The 21755-nt window shown below is 39.2% G+C and overlaps 1 protein-coding gene across 1 annotated transcript in view; it reads left to right on the forward strand.

The window, feature by feature from the left end:
* Positions 1-21755, forward strand: part of LOC309873773 (protocadherin Fat 3-like) — a gene marked incomplete at its 3' end in the record, with an annotated part of 322738 nt that overhangs the window by 267263 nt on the left and 33720 nt on the right. The window contains exon 4 of the mRNA XM_082751488.1: positions 16415-16476. Within this exon, the coding sequence (XP_082607614.1) occupies positions 16415-16476 (62 nt within the window). The remainder of the gene's footprint in view (positions 1-16414; positions 16477-21755) is intronic.

A 21755-nucleotide genomic window follows, 5' to 3' on the forward strand; every position in this document is an offset into this window, starting at 1 on the left:
CCCTTTGGAATCCTGATGGGATGTGAGTTTTGTTGTTGATGTGATTAGGTCTGTGCCTCTCCTGGCTCTGATGGAGCCTTGTCCCAGCTGCCAAGTGGTCTCTGGTCTCTGCTCCCAGTGCCTGCACATCTCTGTGATGCCCCAACTCACTGGCTCCAAGCTGAATGCAGTATGTTGTACTAGTGTTAGCTTTGGGTTTTAAAGAAGCTGGCAGTGATTTCCTGCATTTTAAAAAAGTTTTAAATGCCTAATCCATTTTCCTGATTTCTCTGGGTTGGTTTTAATTTCACCAAGCACATCCTGGGGACCTAAAACAGGTATAACCTGATCCCTTTGGATCCTACAGGACCAGTTTCTAGATGTAGCACTGTGCTGTAAAAACAATGCTGCTAGTAAAATGAATAACTTGGTGAGTGAGAATGCCTAATTGATTCATCAAGGGTTGTACAGCATGAACACTAAAAGCATCGTCACACAATCCTGCTGTGAAATGCCACTCAGCCTCCTGCAGCAAATGCTCTGAACGTTTTAAGGAGGTACTGAATCTTACCCTTAAAAACACGTTTTTTCACTAGTGGTTTCTTCTTATTTGGAGATTTTCTGTCATATATTTGTATGATTTTTAGCCACACAGTGCACTTTTTATCCCAAAGAGGAATCTCAAAATTGATCTCATTCTTAAAACACAAACCTGAGAGACTGAAGATAAGAGTTACAAATGTGCTGCTGCTATGGTTTGCACCAGTCTTCAACACATTTTTAATTTCATAGCTAAGATTCCCTATCTGTAAAATGAGAGAAATCTGTTTAACCCATAGAGCAGTTAACTCCAAACCTCACGCTGGCTTTTGATGCTGAATTCATTGACATTTATGGAGTACAATGTAATCTTTGTATGATAGATGTTAAAGAATATGATGTTGAGGTTCTTAGACTTTCCTGGATTTTATTCCCTTTTATTATTTCTGAGGTGCCTCTGAAAAACTATAAAGTCATTGAGGAATGAAATTTTATTTCCAACTTTACAAAGCATACAGAGAACTGTGGAAATTTTAAGTAACTTGGTGTTGTTTTGAGTTCTATGTCTGAGGCAGTGTTATTCCCTTTACTACTGGATAAAAAAAAAAAAAAAAAAAAAAAAAAAAAAAAAAAAAAAAAACACTGATCTGTAAATCAACCCTTTGATGCAATACAACTGCCAGAAACCAAAACTGCTCTGGCTCAAATGATAGGCACTTATTCTGGCTGACAACTTATACTTCTAATTGGAAGCTACAGCTTTTGAGATGAATTGGACAGGGTGAAATCATCACAGTCTTAGATGTAGACAATGACAGAAGCCAGTATGTTCAGTTCTCTTCACTGAGGCTTGTAACGCACACAGAAAGCTGCTAATCTTACTGGATTGCGATTGAAGATATTTGCCCTTCACTGAATGATGAGCTTGCAATCACATTTTGCTGGAATAGTTCTTTGTACAAACGAAACTTAAATCAGAAGGAAGTTCAATCTCATTTCTTACTCTGTGATCAAAACCTTCATGCTTGAGCACCTTGTGGAGAGGAACATTAGGCTCACATTTCCGTAATCTTATTTATTATTCAAGATTTGTTCCTGATAGCTTAAACTACTGGGGAAAGAAAAAAAAAAAAAAAAAAAGAAAGAAAGAAAGAAACAACACCCATCCAGCTTTAAAAATGAAAAAAAATGGTTCATTTTCACCACTTTGCAAAGCCTTTCATTGTAAAAGGGGAGCAAAGTAAGTAGAAAAGAACTGCATGCATCCAAAATCACCAAATCTTTCCACTTGTTCCCAGGGCTCGGACAACAATGCCGCTATGAAAATAGCTCTGAGGAGGACGAGCATGCTGGGTAATGAGATGCAAATGAGCACACCAAGCATCCCACTCTGCTTCAGAGCCTTTGTATCCAGTGGTGCAATAACAACTAGCTATTGAGTCATGATAGGTTAGTACAGAATAGATTTCTCAACGTGTGTGTGTATTATCCTCGTGCTTGTCCTCAGCTTCTGGTCAGCAGGATAGGGAAAAGTGGCATCTGCTTTGTAGAGAAGCTGGTAGAAAAGTTGTCTAGATTAAAACTTGCTGAAATAAGAGTGCTACAGGTAAATGATACAAAATTCAGTCCAAGACCTTCTGCAGGGATGTTTTAGAAGGATGTTTTATTTTATTTAACCTGTTCTGTAAGTTGGTTTTAGCTACTCACACTTTCATACTCAGGGCATGTGTCCAGTTGCTGTGGCCAAGATAAATTGCGTGCAAAGCTGAAATCCTCACTATGTCTCTTAGGTTCCTCCCAACTGACAATGAATTGAGTTTGGACAGGTCTTTTAAAGCATTTAGGGATTAACAGTTATCTTAGCATCAGAAGCTTGCTTTCTTCCATTTCTGTTAATCACGGCCTGTTGACTTCATCTCTCATCTTTGGTTTCTTTAGGGCCATCATCTGTCTTTCTCTTGGGATGATGGGATTTGTGTTGTCCTGTAACCTTGTTGCCCTCCTGTTATCAGACCACAAGTCTTCTGCTGACAAGTCATCAGTGCTGGGACCTTATCAGTGCTCTCTGCCCAGATGTAAACAGCACATTCCTCACTTTACCAGTTTGCCTGCTGTCACTTACCTCCTTGGTTTATTGACAAGGACCTTTCTTTTAAGCCTGACTGCCATTTCTTCTAGTGCTTTCACACACATATGTTTCCATTCATACTTAACCCATATCCATCTTAAATATATTTCTGATAGGGATCTTTACAAGAGAGAGTCAGCTAAGGACAAAATTCGATTTACTCTGTTGGAAGGAAGAGAGAAGTGGCTTCAGTTGCTGCTTGGCCTCACGGTTCTGTCGTGTAGTGCCAGGAGTGCCTCAGAGCTCCATCAGTATGACCAGGAGAGAAGCACAGGTGAGGCCTCATTCAAGTCACATTCAGCCCTCTTCTGGGTGGGTGAACAACATCATCTGTAGCCTTCGGAGGGTGAAGAAGTGGGATATGAAGACCTGTGTGCTAACTGAAAGTAGAAAGGAGAAGGTAGAACATAGAAAGAAGATGGAGCCATAAAAGGAGTATATGGGCAGTGATAGATAAAATACAATGAGCCTGGGCTTCAGACAGAAAATAAAAAGAATGTGGTGGTTTTGTTCTCCAGCAGTAATATGTTGCAGCTCTGGTTGTGTTGGTGACACCCGGCCCTTGTTCCTCTGTCACCTGCCCCACCAGTGGCAAAGACTTGCTCAGCACAGTCTCACAGGATTGATGCACGCCCACATCCTCTCACTTCTGCGCACCTCCTAGTTCCTCCATCCCTTCTACACTCTCATCCCAGTCCCCTCAGGTTCTTCCTCAGTCACTCAAGGAGCTATAAAGAAATCAGTGCCATTTTTAAAAGGCAGCCAGCAGGGTACAGTGCTCAGGGTACTGCCAAGACCCCAGGCTGAGCAACTTGGGTCTGCTTGTCCTTCCTCTGCTCCATCTGCCTGTACATGTGGAAGGATCCCTCCTCTCATCTGGTGCCTAACTGAGAGCTCTTTGCAATCAACTGATTCTGCTGCTCTTCCTCGGCCAAAGATACACTGGTACTCAGGGCCCACTACATTGCCTCTCTGATCTGACAGCTGCTCAGCAACGCTGACGTACTGGCCTTATTTTGCAGAGAAAAGCAGTTGCTGCTTCTGTTCCTGTCTCACTGTGCATTTTTGGTATTTGTTACGTGCTGAGCCACTAAGTGGGGGTCAGAGATAATGCTACATTTCACCTGCTGATAATAATTTAAATAAATCCCTGCACAGAGGAGTTAAAAAAGAAAGCAGAGGATCCATTTCATTCTTTAACTAAATGATTTTCTTTACTTATTTATCAATAAATTTTGGAAAATGCTTAGTGAGATCTTTATGAGATTGTTAGTTAATAATAATATCTTACCCTTACACAACTGAGTTTTTCCTTTATTGATCACAAGGCACTTTACAGAGAAAGATATCAATTATCCCAGTTTTATGGGATGGGAAACTGAAGCACAGAGACATCGAATGTCACATGGAAGGTTACAGACCAAGGCAGAGGGTGAGCTGGAAATAAACAGACACGTTTCTATATGGTCTCTAGGCAGGAGACCACCCTGGGAAGGGCAGTGGATCTTAAGAGTGTTGAGATATACATAGGTCTATCTGCGAGTTGTATGTCATGAAACAAGGCCATATATCTTTTCTACGAGGCTTCTTTCTGCAGCTCTGCGTTCTTCATTTGGATCAGGAAGGTCACCTCGCCAATGAATCATACTTTATTGGAGATGAAGATGAGATTTACTTGACCTGCGGAATCTGCAGTTAGCACAAGGCGCTGCTTTCCCAGCATGGGGGCTTTGCTGAGCGGGAGACAATTGCCGGGAAAGAAAGATCAACGCCTTCCTTCTGAGTGCAGTTGGAAGAAACACGGGCTTGTTTTCCCATTGTCAAGAACAGCACTCATTGAGGGTGTATGTGGAAAAACGCAAAATCATTTCTCTTTAAAAGGTAATGAGGGCGTCTTGATGAGGAGGAAGAACTGACAGCTGTGCCCTGCACACCTCCACACCTCCTCCTCAACTGAGAAAAGCAAATACCAGGACTTCATCATGCAGTGACCTATGCATGTGTTACACAAAAGCGTACGCTGGAGACTTGGTTGTTATTATTTTTTCCTGCCTTTGTTGTTATATCATAGCATGCCAAAGAAAGATTGAACAAGGCTCAACATGCAGGATGGGATGCGGAACATTTGCATAGCCCCTTTCCACTGAAAGTGGCACCACCTACCTCCACCTCCCATGTTATGTAAGTCTTCTTTCTTGCAAACAGTGAAATTAATTAGCATAAATTATAACTGGAGTCTAGTTAGGCTCTGTTGTCACTTTTGCAGAATTATGAGGCCTTTGTGCATAAAAAAATTAAAGAAAATTGTATAATGATTATGTGTGCTGGTTACTAAGCTAGCCACCAGTTATATATATTTATAGCTATTCCTGCAAGTAATAATTACATGCTAATTATAACCCAAATAGAATTCAGTAATTTCTCCCTGAAAATGAAAGCGATTCAGGGGGATGTTAAAATCTCTGCTGAGGCATCGTATTAGCAATTAGGTTTTTAGGCAGCACTGCATTTTTTAAGAGCAGAAAACAAAAGAAGATACGAATGCCATTTCTATTCTTATGGTTTCATTTAAGCTTAAATAAAGGACATGAACTTTAAAAACCCTGATCCCGCAAACAGTGAACTTCCATGTGAAGTGTTTTAGGAGAGCTAAGCCCCTGCATGACAGTCCCTCAAGGGCATTCTCTCAATTGTTTCACAGCACGATGGCCCTAACAGATGACTCAGGCGGCGATGCCACTGCGGAGAAATTGCCCATCAGTTGTGCTGGAGGAGCCAGCACAGCTTGGGCACTTTGTGTATTATCGGTCTTTGCATTTTAAAATTGCAGCCGTGGGTTGCAGACAGTGTGCGTGGTGGTGGCTCCACCACCCTGCCCTGAGGGGAGCCTTTTTGGGGTGGCAGAAGCACTGGCTGCAGCCCACCTGAGTTCAGGCACTGTTTATGGTCTAAAGTGGCCAGGATCAAGTGGTGATTGCAGGATGCCACAGGCAGCTTTGCAACTGTGTCCTGCTGTCCAGAGCTGTTTGGGATTTGGCTTCTACCCAGCGAAACACAGTTCACTGACATCACTCTTTTAGCAAGTAAAATAACAATGATAATCTCCATTCCAGAAATGTGAAAGAAGCGGCACCTTACATTGAACTCAGGCAGCCAGTAATTTATCGAGTGGTATTATCAAATCTTGGAGTTGAACTGTACAATTGGCAGATAACAAATGAAATGTCCATGATACAGAGCAGGCAGGCAGGAGCATGAAGAATAAGCCTTGTGGTCACAGTACTTTTCGTCTGACCTCTGTCATCTGCAAGGCTTTTGGACATATTTAGAAGAACAGTAAAATTAAAAACATTGAAATACACTGAAAATAGGATGAAAGTGCTCATATGTTTACCAGAAATAAATCATAGCAGCCTATCTTGATGTCACTGATAAGATAAACGATGTTCTAAGAAATGTTGTATGTGTCATCCACGTGGACTTCAGTAATGCATTTGATATGGTTGCCCTGTGGAATTTATGAGGCATGAGGACATGGAGATTAATAGGAGAGTTGATATGTGCATATGGGTCTGACTAAAGAGGAAGTAAAAGTGATGAGTCTTGAAAGAGGAATTTGCATGCTGAAGGGCACACATTAACAAATTATTTCCAAGTATTGGCTAGACAAATGATCTTGTTCGGTGTTTCTGTCAGGGATGCCTGCTTCAGAAGTGGGTGTTTTCTCCCAACCAGAATTCGCAGGGGCCGGGGAAGAAAGAAGGAAAGAATGAACTCCTGAGGGTTCAAGGAGCAGAAATGGGATGAGATTCATTAACAGAGTAAAGGAAACACTGCACTGGGGGTCTAATAACAAGACTACCTCTCTCTGCTCACAGTGCATCCACTGGAGGCACTCATTAGGCTATTTCATGAGGCTTGTGGAGATGTTATCTGGAGCACGGTGTTTAGCCCCCATCCATCAGGTTAGGGGAGGGGGAGAGCGTGCTAGAACTACAGTGCAAGAAGGGCACTGGAAAATTCATTAGGTGAGAGGAAGCCAAAGGAGCTCGGTCGGTTTAGTTGCAGCTGAAGGCAGAGCCAAGGAGAAAGCTGTGAGTGATCAGGGGTTTATGGCCTAGGTTTGATCCGGGGTCTATGGCCCAGGTTTGCCCTCTGGCCCTCTCAGTGCCAGAAAGCAAAAGAATAAATAGGTGTAAAGTGCCCAGAAATGCACTTGGTCTGGAAATCAGGGGGTTCTGATGAGAGCAGTCATGTTCCCAAACAGCCTTCCAGGAGCAATGTGGGAACAGAAAACCTGACCTCTTAGAGAGAAAAGAAGTATTTATGAGAATGTGTACCTGGTGGGTTTGCCTGCAGGAGCTGAAGTCTGCACTTACTGACTTTTGAAGGGAAAAAGGGAAGTCCCTTTCAGTCCTCTGTTTCACAAGGCTGAACAGACTGTCACACCATAGTGCCATTTTAAACATAATTTAAGAAAAAAAAAAAAAGCCAAAAAGCTTTAACAGCGTACTCCAAGTTCTTCATTAAAGTAAATGTTTGCTTTGCATTTTATGCAGAGTTTTGGTATTTTCAGTGAAAAGCAAAGAGAAGTCTCACGAGAGACAGAAGGGTCAGCTAAAAAGGAATTAAAAGATTTTTCTTCAGCTCCTTCTTCACTTTTTTTTTTTTTCAGACATAACTACGTGTTAGAAAACATAACTGTTTTTAAAAGCAATCGTTTTTTATACATAGCTTGCTTCAAAGAGGTCATTTCACTCATTGTCACCTCCGGAAAAACAATAAGGCAGCAGTCATTCACGTAATTGCACAGGCTTGCCTGCTGTGTTTTTTTTTTTCTCTTGTTCAATGAAGTATCATTCATTTAGATCAGAATACAGCCTTCCTAAATTAGAGGTTTACATGTGTAATTATATAAAATGATATGTTTGTTTACATCTCCAAGTAAAATTTACATCATTTTCTATCATTTATCTTTGAAATTCAATTTCATTTTGTCGATCCCTAATTTATTGCAGGAGATGAATGTGCTGTTAGAGTGTTTACAACGCCTCTCACTGCCTGTGGGTAATAAAATTACCCTGGTTATTGCAATTCATTTCTGCATTTCTATGGTCAGGAATACTTGATAGTTCTACTTTCCTGAATTAGGTTGAAAATCCTGATGCTATTTGTTTTGGCTGCCTTGTTTTTTCTATCTAAAGTCCTAAATTTACTTTCATACTATCAAAGAGCAGTGGGACAGTTGACAGATGATGGCTCTATTTCTGAACAGCTGTGTACTCTTCTCTGTGTTCAGGATATGTAGGCTGTATTCATACCTTTGTGTATACTGTTAATAAATATTTGAGATTTCTAGAAAACTCATCAGTAAACCCATACATTCCCATATGAATTTCTGCAAAATCAGCCTGAGGAAATGAGTGGTGTGTATAACCAGTTGCTGAATTTACAGAGCATTTTTGGAAAAGTAGTGTTTGCTTTAGCAGTTCCTTTTGTCTGTTTAACTTGTTGGGTTAAAAGGCCCATGTTTTCAGCAAACAATCCCAAGGCATTTTTCTCCCCAAGCAAAGCTTTCAAGGGCAGCTTTACAGAAAGTTTCCTTTGATATCTTCATGTGCTTTTCCTTCTGTATTCTAGTTCTTTACAATGTTTGAGAAAGATTGGGAAGCACATCTACTTTGGACTGTGGCAAGATAGTGTCTGTGTTTTAGGATAAGCATCTAGTGAGGCACAATACCTCTGCAGAGAACCCTCTCTAATTTTATTTTTTTACTTCCATTTCAAAACTGATTTCTGTGAAGACGGAGATCAGTATCTTAATCAGGAGACAGTTTTCCCCAATAACCAGATATTAGAAAAGCTTCTAGCCAAGACCTTGGCTAACCCATCTACACCATGCCGTGTTGATGTAATGGACAAGCCCTGAGATTTATGGTCCTGCGCTGGCCTGGCTCTTCTGGGAGAAGACCCCAACACCATAAATGAAGAAGATGTAAAGCATGCTCTGCTATGACTTGTAGCTAGGCAGTATGTTCCAAGGCAAACAGTACGTTCACTGATTTTATAAATAGGCATGGCAGAAGAAAAAAAAAAAAAAGTGATTTAGTAATGAGCAGTAAAGCATGCAGTAAATTGTATCTAGTTAGAATTTCTGGGGAAGGGGAGGAAGTTGCTTTCCTACTCATCTTTGTATCTCTATGAGATATTCAGTCATTGGCTTAAAACTGAGGAGCATATTGGGCTTCTTTTACTTTAGCCTGCTTGTTACCTGTTACATAAATACTTTTTCATATCTCATCTAAATCAAGTTTGGAAATGAGATATTAATAAAGGAGTTCTTTAAATTTTCATTTTCAAAAAATGTATGCTTTATGCCATAAAATTTGCAGTATTTCCAAAGACAGCAGTAAAATATGCTGTCTTTCCGTAGCAGGTTCTGTTATCTTTTAAGCAGTACTTCAGGACACAGCTCAGGTAAGGTTATCCATCTACAGGTTGAATGAAAATAATTTAATTTCCTAAGGAGAAGGCTATTGAACTCTCCTTGGCTTCATAGCCATATTAGGGAAATTCAATCTGTGTTAGAAAATAGCCTGTGGCAAACTGATTTTTGGTCCCAAAGTGCCATGGTATTGAAAAATATGTGAATTTCTTCTAAGCCAAAGGTCAGTTTAGTTCAGGATCACACCTGCAGCCGTGAGCCGGTCTGGACACATAGAGAATAAGCATCAGAAGAAGCAAACGTAGCAATGTTTCCCTCTGTGCACTGTTCAAGTGATTCAGTGCTTAGAAGTTTCCTCTGCCATAGGCTTCGTGTATAACTGACCTTCGTGAATTTTTCTTCGGTGACTCTCTTAAGTCCAGGGATTAATTTGTTTCTGACACAAAGGTTTCAGACAACCAATATATATTGAAAGAATGAAAATTGGTAAACCTCAGAGCTAATATACCTCTGTAAAAGAGTATATTTTAGGATAATTTTTAACATTCACTCATTGTGTATGTTACATGGTATGCATACCATATGTATGCTCAAATATTCAACTGTATATACAATGCATATATATGTATTTGTATAATATTGTCTATCTCCTTAAGCACACAAGACACATAAGGATTTCTTATGAGACTCTACCTGGAGTGCCGTGCTCAGGCCCCAGCACAAGAAGGACATTGACTTGTTGGAGTGTTGGAGTAGGTCCAGAGCAGGGCCACAAGGATGATCAAGGGGCTGGAGCACCTCTCCTATGAAGACAGGATGAGAGAGCTGGGGGTGTTCAGCCTGCAGAAGAGAAGGCTCTGGGGAGATCTGCCAGTATCTAGGGGCCTACAGGAAAGCTGGGGAGGGACTCTTTGTTAGGGTGTGCAGTGATAGGACAAGGGGGAATGGCTTTACACTAAAAGAGGGAAGGTTTAGATTCAATATTAGGAAAAAATTCTTCACTCAGAGGGTGGTGAGGCCCTGGCATAGACTGTCCAGAGAAGCTGTGGATGCCCCATCCCTGGAGGTGCTCAAGGCCAGGCTGGATGGGGCTTTGGGCAACCTGGGCTGGTGGGAGGTGTCCCTGCCCATGGCAGGGGGTTGGAGCTGGGTGGGCTTTAAGGTCCCTTCCAACCCAAACCACTCTGTGGCTCTATGATTCTATGATTCATTTGTATGAGTACGCTTCTTTGACAGAAGAGAGCTAACTGAAGGCAGAACATGGATTATTCAGTTGGAAAATCCCAATTGGCAATTGGCCACTATAATTAAAGCATTGAAATCTGAATTAGCAAACAGGTTTGCAGCTCTCCACATGCCATCACCATTTCAGTCTCCAAGAGCAATTGTGAGTGCCTCGAATTTTCCAGAAGAGAAAACAAAATGTTCTGGAGATGTGTTTGAGTCATTGCCATGTTGGTGAGCAATGCCTACCCAGCTCATCCATGCTGCTCTTAGATAGAGTCGTCGGATGCCTGTTTGTCTGGGAAGGTGCAAAAGGTTATAGACAATGTAATTGTGTCTTTTTCAGTTCCAGCCAGTTTGTATCCCTTGGTCTGCCCCTGCTGCCCAGGATGCCCCTCTCATTTTTCTTCATTATGGTGCTCGTCACACTGATGTTTCAGTTCTTATCTGCCATAATAAACCTATTATTCCAGGAGTTTGAGCAGTTCATAGTGAAGGTTAGAGAAAGTAATTGGTGAAATGTCTAGACATGCTGGCCTGTATAACTGTTAAGAAAATAAAGAAATGCTTAACTTTTCCAGCATATAAATTAAAGCTTATGTACATTGTCTACACTGTCTGACTAGTTGATAGTTTATGGACTTGATAAAATAGTGTTGCCTATTAAATATATGGAACCTCGGATAACAATATTTGGACTAGTGAAGTTTTGGCATTATTTCCCCCAGCTTTAGTTGTCACCTTCACTTTGATCAGCATCAAGTGTTCAAGGCCAGGTTGGATGGGGTTTTGGTCTAGTGGGAGATGTCCCTGCCCATGGCAGGGGGGTTGGAACTTGATGGTCCCTAAGGTCGCTTCCAACCCAAACCATTCTATAATTGTATAAAATTTGACAAATCTCTAAGATTCTGACCCTGCTTGCATATTACCTTGCATTTCTTGGCAAGTTAATAACAAAAATTACAATAAACTTAAGTTTATCTGTTTTAGCTTCAGACCATCACTTACATTTTAGTACTGTCCAATAGAAATTATGATACAGATTGGCAAAAGTGGTAAAATTTAAATTAAATTTTGGAGCTATGGTTGGATTTAATAGCAGTATCACAGCCTTCTGAGGAAGGAATAATTTGGATATACAAATGCAAATATGCATTTTGAAGTGAAAGATGTTGGCCTTAAATTACATTTGATTCTAAATTTGTTTTCCTTGCTTTGTTTATGTTAAATAAACTAATAATTTTGTGCCTTTTTTCATGTATTTTTGACTAAAAAATGCAAAGATTACAGTCATTTAAGCAAATTCTTAGCTAGCATAAATTTGCAGAGCTGCTTTGATTGCAGTGGAGTTGCACTAGATTGAGCCTACTACCTGCATATCATCAGAAAGCAATGAATGCTGTGGGATATTACTCAGATAGAGACATTTGGCTTAGCCACATCTTTAAGCATCCAAGCAGAACTACAGTTCAAAAAAAAAAAAAAAATCACAAAAGACTCAGTTTTAGACAGAACATCATGCCTCTTCTGAATAATAAAACATATAAACTCAATAGAACCTATAAGCTGCTGCTCCTCTTTAAGGTTTGCTGGCTTTATTATTAATAAAGATACTTTTTTATAAAAATAATTCTAAAGGATTCATCATACTATTGAATTCATAACTATTCCTGACTTTATGTCGTCTTCATTCTGCGTATATATAAACATACATGTGCATGCCTCCACAGACACACATATCTGCAACTAATTCTAAGACATGATGATCAAGTTATCATTTAGTAATAAGTTAAATTTCCTCATTTGCTCACTAGAAACGTCATGCTTCACTCATTTCAAATGCAAAGTTAACTCATACAGATTTTAATCTTTCAGTGAACGTTTTATTTTTTTCACCTTGCATTTGCAGTGCACTTAAAGCATTTTGCCAAGCGTCAGTGCTAAGTGTTGTTTAAATGTCTTGAGCACATGTCTGAGCCCTAATAACTGCTGATTCGTTTCCAAGATGATGCATTGGCTGAAAATTGGGTAGGCTGATGTATTGGTGAAAGTGTCAGGAATTCTTAGTGTTGGTCCTGTTCTTTTCTCTGTATTGCTATGGCTGTACCTAAGCTGTGAGCAGGCCTGCCTTCTTGCTCACACCACTTCTTCAGCTGTCTCATGGAGGTTATAAGGCAGTGTGGTGAAGGACAGTGGAATTTATTCTCCATCTACAGGCTGAGTTTCCTTTTTGAGGGAAAGGTTGCAGAAAAGGATGATAGTCCTATCTAGTGTAGAGTGAGGGGCTGGAAGGGTGTTCTGCAGTCAGTGTTAGCTGGGAATTGTGTCCTGCAAGCCAAAGGGACATATTCTGCAGGGCGAGCTTATTCATCTTCCATCATTTCCAAACTCTGTAACAGGAGAAGAGTAACAGTTCATTTATTTAGGATGGGAGAAGTGCTCCAGTATCAAAAGTAAGAGGTTTTGTAGAAAAGCAAACTATATAAGAACAGTTATCTCCAGGCTGAAACACCAGATCAAGCAATGTTTTGGAGTTTGACAAAATGGCTCTGTTACATGGCCAGGATGCACAGAGAGTTTTAAGTCAGAAAACTGTCCAGTTTTTCTCTTAAATGTCGTGGCTGTTCTTCAATAATCATCACAGTTATAAGTATCTCCTGGACCTATCAGGACCACAGTGTTTCACTGGAAATTTGAGGGGAACCATCTGAGAGGTGTGGTATGCTTTCTGAAGTTTATTAGTGGTTTTGCTATTTTGTGATAAATGCCTGCTATATTTCCCAGCTGGCTTTGGACAGTTGACCAGATGGTGTGTCTAGAAGAGCTATGGCACAAATTGAAGATGGGGAAAAAAAGAAATGGTCATTTTTCATCATTGTCCCCTTGTGATTTTATATCATAACCTGCAGTACATCCTAACTTCATTTCTTTGGGCTTATTTTTCTCTGTGAGTTATTTTCTTTAGATAATGTCTTCATATCATAACAGAGTATGACGATTTAATCCAGTTAGAGAAGAACTAAAGTTGGTACATATTCCCTTGTGCAAAACCAAGTTTCTCTCAGTTGCCCCTGGATCTGTAAAAGAAAGTTGTACATCCTGCTAAATATTACTTTTATTATGAATTTGTGGCACGGGGTAATGAATACAGAAGGGACACAGCAATGTTCTCATAAAACTCATGAAGGAACTGGTGTGGTAAAGCTATAGGTTGTCTTAGACAGAATTCCCTGAAATACAGTTTTATAATCTAAAAGGAACAAATTCTTACTTGTATCAATACATGACCACAATTAAATAAGTATTAACAAATAGCTATTATTTTATGTACACATGTATGTGGCTTTAAGCACCACTGTTGTGTAGAAGGATCTACGAATGACTTCAAGAACATCTGTGGAGTAGTCCAGAGACTGCAATGGGGCAACCAAGAAGATCAGATGGGAGAATCCTCCAGAGTACAGGAACCAAAACTAGAGACCCCTCTGCAAATGACCAGTTTGTTGTAACAACCTAATGAATCTGCCTGTAACTGGTAGTTGTAGGTAGAGCTTGTATGTAGAGTTAATGCATATGCAAGAGTACAGCAGAAGCAATGAGTTGTGCTAGCACCATTCTTCAGGATCAGGTTTGCAGAACTGCTTGTGGTGGTATCCTGTGTTGTAGAGCTCTGTATTTATGCTGCCTGACACTCATCAAAGACAACTGCATTTTAGTATTCAGTCCAAGGTTTTGTTGTTTCTGTTTAATTGGCCTGGTTATCTGTCCTTCAGGTCTGGCTGCTAAGTCTCGTTACTACATCTGTTAAGATCTGCTAATTTTAAGATATATGCACTTTTGTTGTAGAGACTTGCCATATGTTCATACACCTCTTTTAGAAGTAAATCCTGTTCTGCAGGCGCTCTGACTGTTATGGCAATCCAAAAGGCTCTAGACTGAAAAAAAGAAAAAAAAAATAAATAAAAAAAAAAAAGAAAACAAAGAAAAATCCCAAACCTATAATGGTAACAGCGATTCTGTGAGACTGCTTTAGTTCTACCAGTGAAAGACAAGTACTATAAATTCTGACAGTTAGTGATGCTCAGTGTCAGATGTTAGCTCTTGGTCTTCAAAACAAATGTGAAATCCTTTGCCTAAAGGAGATGATAAGGACAGAGAGCTTCTATGATTTAAAGCATTGCTTGGGCATTCGGTAGTTTTTGTTTGTGTTTTTGTTTTTTTTTTTTTGTTTGTTTGTTTGTTTGTTTTTTGGGGGGGAGACTGGATGTTAACTAATATTCAACATACTAAGTACCCTAAACATTTCTTATTTAAAAGGAAGGTAGATGTAGTTCATAGTGGCATATTAAGGAGGAAAAAAATGGAAGATGGTGTAAAAATGATCATATTCCTTACTGTGGTTAGGTCATGATAAATGTCCCTAGTGACCATGCGTGGGACAAAGAAGATTATTTCACAATTGAATTCTTTCATTTATCCAATTATTGAGGCTAAGCTTCTTTTATAACTAAGAACTTCTTCCTTGTATCTTTGCATTCTCTCTAGACATGGGGGATCTTGTGTGAATGACACCAATTTGTCATCCGTTCTGTCATGTCTGTTAAAACTCATGCAGTGAGTAGAAGTCTCCCATATGGTGTAACTGTTTTGAATACTTACAATTGCTCAATGCAGGAAATACCAGTTGTTTCGCTTTTTCAGCCTTTTGCCAGCACCTTGTTCTTCCATGTAATAATATTACAGAGATTGTTGTCACAACCCACTCTGGTGTCTTTGACCTCCCCTTGGATGTCACTTCTGTGTTCTGGTAGATCTCATTAGGAGCCTGAAATATTGGAGGCAGGATGGACTTTCCTTTCCATTACTTCAAGTAACGCTTCACCTTTTTTTCACAATGTGTTTTACCCCCCTTTCTGACCAAAACAGATGAAGTGATCCTCTAGGCAGAAGGTGACAATGTATGAGGAGCAGTAGCTGTAGAAGCCTTCTGGGACTAAAGGCGTTATGTAGATGTAAGAGGTTGTTGCAACTCTTTTCTGAAGAATTCAGGGTCATCGTGGATATGTGTTTAGATGATTATCTAATCTAATTAAATAACTAAGTCTTATAGGGAATCCATGAAATATTTATCTTCCTTGGTAGTCTTGCAGAGGAGGAATTCTTGAGAGCTACTTTGTCCACTGGCATTATCTCCAAAAACTTACATACCTATAGGAAAATTTGGTCCCTTTACTCTTGTCAGAATCTATCACGAAATGGACAAACAATTCATTTCCCTATCCAAAGAAACACTTTGTAGGAGGGAAAACTCAAGTCTAACCTTTAAATCTTTACCAAAAAAAAGTAAAAAAAAAGTTGTATTCATAGAACAGTATGCATTACTTTTCTTGAGGGAACTTTGGAAGTTCTTAATTTTCTTTACTTGGTATAAATCTCACAAGAGGTTAATCATTTGTGAAAATGCATTGCTTTAAAAGAAAAGATATCTTGATCATCCTCATGTAAAAGGGTACTTTATTTTAAAGACTCAATTTGAGCATGGAACAAATTGATGAAATTGTGGTACAAAACCTTTAATGCATTAGAATGATTACATTTGGAAATCATTATGTATACAAGTAGTTATTACAGAAATAACCTTCTTTGTCAAGTATTCTTGGCATGGAAGTAATCAGCATCCTATCCCATTAGTTGTTTGAGAACTCTGAAATCTTTAATGAGTTTTTTTACGGAAGGATTTCAGTCAAATGCAAATGATTCATTGAAGCACTTAATCATAAGACAAATAGTGATTCTTTAGTAAGGTGTTTTATTCAGTGTAATAAATGTAGCATGTTAAGTGTAGATACACAGCTAACTGTTTTTCAGTTACTTTTCTCACAGCTATTTTCTTTTAAGATTTATTGTTAGTCAGAAAGTCATAATGGCTGTGCTGCAAAAGAAAAGGCTTGACAGATGTCAAGAAATCTGTGTCTGATATAGCTTCAAATAGATTTTTTCCTTTTGAGTGTTTGAAAAATGAATTTGTTTCTTCTGGTCGATAGAGACATATATTTTTCAACGGGTATTGACAATCAAATATCATCCTCTTTTCACAGGTCTGATTACAACAACGTCAAGAAAATTGGATCGGGAACAGCAAGCAGAGCATTTTTTGGAGGTAAGATTAAGTGGAAAATATATGTTAAAAGGTTAACTGATTTTTGTAGTTTAAAATAACTTCTTCCTATGCCAGGAGAGTGGAATTCTCCCTTCTCTCAGTGTTTGACAGACACACACAAAGATGTGTGCCTGATTATATGGAAGTAATAATACATCTTGCAATTCACAAGCTCAGGAAAAAAATGAACAAATATGAACAACATTTGTTTTCCACCTCAAATCTGCTTCACTTACCTCTTTTATTGTAGCTTTTACATTTTATTTTTAACAGAACTGTAGAATATTCCAGAGGAAAATACTTTTTCTAAAATTTGTGGCATCACCCCAACCCTGGCAAGATTTGCATAGGCACTACTTCATACACCCTGCGTAGTCTGCAATTTGTGTACCAAACTGTTTCCAGCCCCTGAAGTGAAAAGTTTAAAATTTGAATCTCAAGTCTAAGAATATTTTTTTGGATGAAAGCCAACTTTGACCTTTCTCACTTTCACTGCATCATCAGAATCAATGTATAATTTCTTAATTTTGTTTATTGGCACTACCAATGACAATTTTCAAGTAAAAAAAAAAAAAATGTTCTCTAAGTATCAACCATATTCTTGGTCTAATCTTAACAGAAAGTTTTTCTTTATAAATAGCTCACATGTTGGATATAGAGTGATATATTTGTATACTAGTGGTATTACTACATGTGTTTTCTTCAGCATTGCTGTACACCATAGTGTGTGTTGTTTTTTTTTTCCTTTGGGTAGAAGGTCCATGACTTTTTTTTTTTAATCGATTTGTGAAATAAGAAATTTGTGATTCATAGTGGTGCAAATGAAATAAAACTATATTGTCCCAAACAATCAATCATTCCTACTATATATTTTAGGAAATACTCTTCAAATCCATACAAGTTAAAAAACATCCAGACAAAATAGTTCCCAATGCAATCACTGTTTGGCAGTAAAATGCAGTAAAATGCACGTTTATCTATTCTATGATTATTTTAGTTTGTTATAAATCCAATATTATTTTTGTGTAATGGAGAACACAAAAGTGAAGGGTTAATTTACTACTGTACATGGCTTTTTTTTTTTCCTTGATAATACACTGTAGATTCCCACACATTCCAGGCCATAAATAAATGGAAGGAATAAAAGGATTTTGCCCTTTTTAGGATTTATTACACTGGAAACTGTTAAGTAATCATGTGTTCAAATAACTGCAAGCTTTCCAGTTTATACTGTTAGAGAAGATCGTAAACTGAATGAAATTAGCATTGATTTTGAAATATATCTATTGATGAAAATCTTAGGTCTATAAGTCTCTTTCACATTCATGTGCCTCCCTAAGAGCTCTGTGAAACATGCCAAAATCACACTTGCCAGAGGATTCCCATAGCGATGGGAAAGTGTTACTATTAATAGCAAAAAAATAAAAATAAAATAAATATAAGAATGAAGCTGTAGTTGACAATATAATACATGCTAATGTATTCTTTCCTCTGTTTTTTGTCTCATATGAAAAAAATAATGGTGTATAATATTCTGAAGACTGAAGACACAGCAGAAGGAAAGTAAAGTCATAGGTTGCTCCCAGACTTTCGAATGGGGAGCAGTAGAATGGGGAGCAGTAGAATGAAACGGAGGGCAGGCTGTAGAGCAGAGAAACTGCTGAACGTGGAGGTTTGTGACAGTCTCCTGGAGAAGCAGGGATGGGACCACATTTTTGTAAAGCCAAACTGGGAATGCTGTGTGAGAAAGGGAACCACGCAGTGGTGGAGACACAACCTCAATGGCCAAATGGATTTTTTGAGCTGCTAATGAAATGTCTTGGAAGTTGGGTTCCCTGGGATCAGAGCAAACTCGCTGCTGGAGATTCAGAGCTGGGCTGGCTGAGGTGTGTGCATTCTTGTGGCACTCTCAAAACACATTTTATAAAATGCCTGGCTCTGGCTCTGTGTAATTAACCCCCTGGGTAGGCTTTAATTGCCAAGACAACCGCAGTCTCCCAGTAGTACAGTATTTCCCTTTCAGCTTCATTTCATACCCTCCTTGCAGTAGTCTGTCTGCTCTATAAGACAGCAAATGTGGTTCCCTTTGAAAAGCTCTGATAGGGCTTGACCTGACAACCCCTGGTCCCTTATGCCCAGTGCATGTGCAAGGCATTGACAGACCTTTTCTGGATACAACTTGCTAATTATTTTTAATAAGCCTGTGTTTTTTTTTCCCACTTGAATTTGACATGGATGCTATACTACACTGGCCAGTATTTACTGAGCAGATTCCATTAGTGACAGCATTTCCACTTCATTGCAGAAGTTATTCAGAAAATTAGGTCAAATAACACGGGAGATGTTAGCCCTTATAATTCTGTGTAGTGCCATTGCTCATCTCCAGGTGATGGCATAGGGGTGACTCTTCTGGAGTAGCCTGTCCCTGTCCATGTTGGAGAAAACAGGAATTCCCAGCAAGGGCTGTATGTGTATTTTTGTCTGCCAAGGTTGGAAATGTGAATCTAAATGGCTGCACTTGTAACTACACAAGAAATCTCTAGCAAAGCAAGTTCTGAGCCCAGATCCTCCATCCATCACTTCTTCCTTCCTCCTTGAATTCCCTTCTCTGAACAGATCTGTCTGTGTGACTTTTCTAATGGTACCCCCAGGCTCCTGTCACAGGGCTGTGCTGTGAGGCTTGAAGTTACCAATGAGTGTCTCAAAGTGAATGCAAAAGCATCTCTAGACCCTGGGTTAAAGGATGCATCAGGAAGTCAGAACCGGACTCCTTTTAATAATAATTGTTTGTGGGTTTTTTTGCTTGTTTTGGTGATGTTGTTTGTAGAGGTTGTATTTTTGTTTTGTGTGTTTGCGGAGGAGGAAAAAAAAAAAAAACAAAACAAAACAAACAAAAACAACAAACAAACAACAACAAAAAAAAACATATTCCTTCTCCTAGATCTTTCACTGATTGTGGCATTGCATTGCCCATGCTACTTTTTTTTTCAGGTCCCAAGTCGAGGGCTGAATTTTTCGACACATTTGTAATGTCCTGGAAGGCTGTAGGTTTTATTCAGCACTTGGTATCAAGTAGCATTTTTCTGCCTAGGTTGAAATTGGATGTCACTGGATTTTACACAGGATGATCTCTTGCTTTAGTGGATTCTTACTAATGGAATGCTTCTGCCTGAAATGGGAGGAAAATGACCGCTTGATTACATTACATTCCCACATGAAGCAAACCAAACACATTAGAAATATTTCACAGACTTTTTTAAATAGTCTGTAGCAGGGATGAAATATTTAAACACTCATCTGAAACAAGAAAGGCAATTCTAATAGTTACCTGCTTGCTTTGCAAGGAAATGAAAATAACAATGTATTTCCAAGAGAGGTGCAATTGCATTTTTCTGGTAATCTGTCTTTATTTTGCTTCAGTAATTGGACAGATCAGCTCTATGGCTATAAGTTTTCCATCTTTTCTTACTCACTTTCACTTTTTTCGTCTTCTGGGTATTTGTTCTCCTCTATTCATTTTTGTTGTAACACTTAACTCTATCTTCTCTTGTATTACACCAATTTAGTAAAAATAAGAAGCTGCAAGTGGAGAATGGTAGAAGATTTTGAGCTATAGAAAAACACAGAAAACAGTCTGCCAGTTTTTTCTTCCCATTTTTTTTTTTTTTTTTTGTAGATGCCTCCTAATCCTGGTCTGACAGCTTTACCTATATTGATTTTGCTATGTGATTATATGCAAACAGCTGCTGGAGTGTTGGAGGTCCAGTAATAAGTGTAAAGAGTAAAACCATTTCTTGCAGTATCTGCAGCCTTGTATTATGTCAGCTGATTTTGAGATGTCCAGAATATGAAAAATTCCTCCTCTGCTTTCCAGCGTACATGTGCAGCTTGGTAGGAGAGGATTGTTTAATCCAGGCTACAGCTCGTTGACTTGCTCATTCAGCCTGGAAAGTAGATCTGAGTGTGTGCTTTTCTCAGTCTGAGTGGTTTCTGAATGGACTATTGGAGATGCTACTTTACTTGAGCATCTAGCAAGGAAAGCCTCTGCAAAACATACCCACTGCTGGAGAGTTCAGCTTGCTGGGAACTGCTGGGGTGTAAGACCTGTATTCAGTAAAAGAATGAGCCAGAAGTGCTACGGGCTGCAGTGTTCAGCTGTAGCAAGTCTTTGAAGTGCCGTAACTTTATGATTGGAGAGATAAATAATCTGTGGTGAGATATGACCTCTTCATCCTCTCGATAAAGGAATATAATAGATCGGTGCTTTTAAAGTGCTGAGGCTATTTTGTCTCTCCTTGATGACAACGCAAAGTGCAGGCTTTTAAGTCATTTAGCCGGTTTTGAAAATTGTAGCCATATCAGATCTCCGTTACTCCAAACTAAGTTTAAATGTATCCTTGTAGATTCATTCAGAAATGTCTTCTAATATCGGTCATGGTGGAAAATCTATCTATTTAGAGCCTCTATTTAGATCTGAGGAATAAAAGTAGTTGCTAACAGGCATGGTCAGAACTTTAAATCTCTGCCACAGTGACAAAGCAACTGAAGACAATAAGTTTAAAAACATAGTTACAACAGACTTAACCTTCCAAGGTCCAAGCCATGTACCGTAATTAATGAGGAGGAGAAGTGAGAGCAGAGCATTGGCTTAGTGCAGCTAATTTTTAGCCAACTTTGTGCTATCAGAACAGTAACAGTGCCTCTCAAGTGCCTTGCGTCGGCAGCAAATCAGTATATACAAGCCTCATCAATCTTCCCACTGTGATGCGTTAGCATAGCTCTGAGAAGGATGTCAGTAACAGTGCAAGGGGTTGTAATGAAGATAAATTGGTAAATCTGATGTGAGTGTCAAAATACATGGGCTGAATGAAGCATATTGGTTTCTATTTACTGTAAGTACACTAACAGGGTGCAATAAACTGTTACATAGCGTGCATTTATATGCAGTAATTAGAGGAAAAAGTAATAATGTGCTGTAATTGTAGCCTTCTAAAAAGAATTCAAATTTCCACTCATTGAATGGGAAGTTGTAATTGTGAGGGGGGGGCGGTTGATGGAGGGACTATCATTTTTCCCCTTGGAATTTGGTCAGGAATATCACAGGGGGAAGAGCTGCTGGAAACTTTGTGGCCACAGTTTCTGGGGGGAAGGGGGGTTTAAAATGTTGAAAAGCAGCATTTAAAAATAGCTCTGCCTCCTCAGCTCTTCCCACAAACACCACGCTGGTGGCTCAGCGCTGAACCAACACTGCATTCTCTGCCATCCTCCTCTTTTTCTCT

This window comes from Aythya marila (assembly GCF_965140915.1).
Source record: "Aythya marila genome assembly, chromosome: 1".
NCBI classification, from domain to species: Eukaryota; Metazoa; Chordata; class Aves; order Anseriformes; family Anatidae; genus Aythya; species Aythya marila.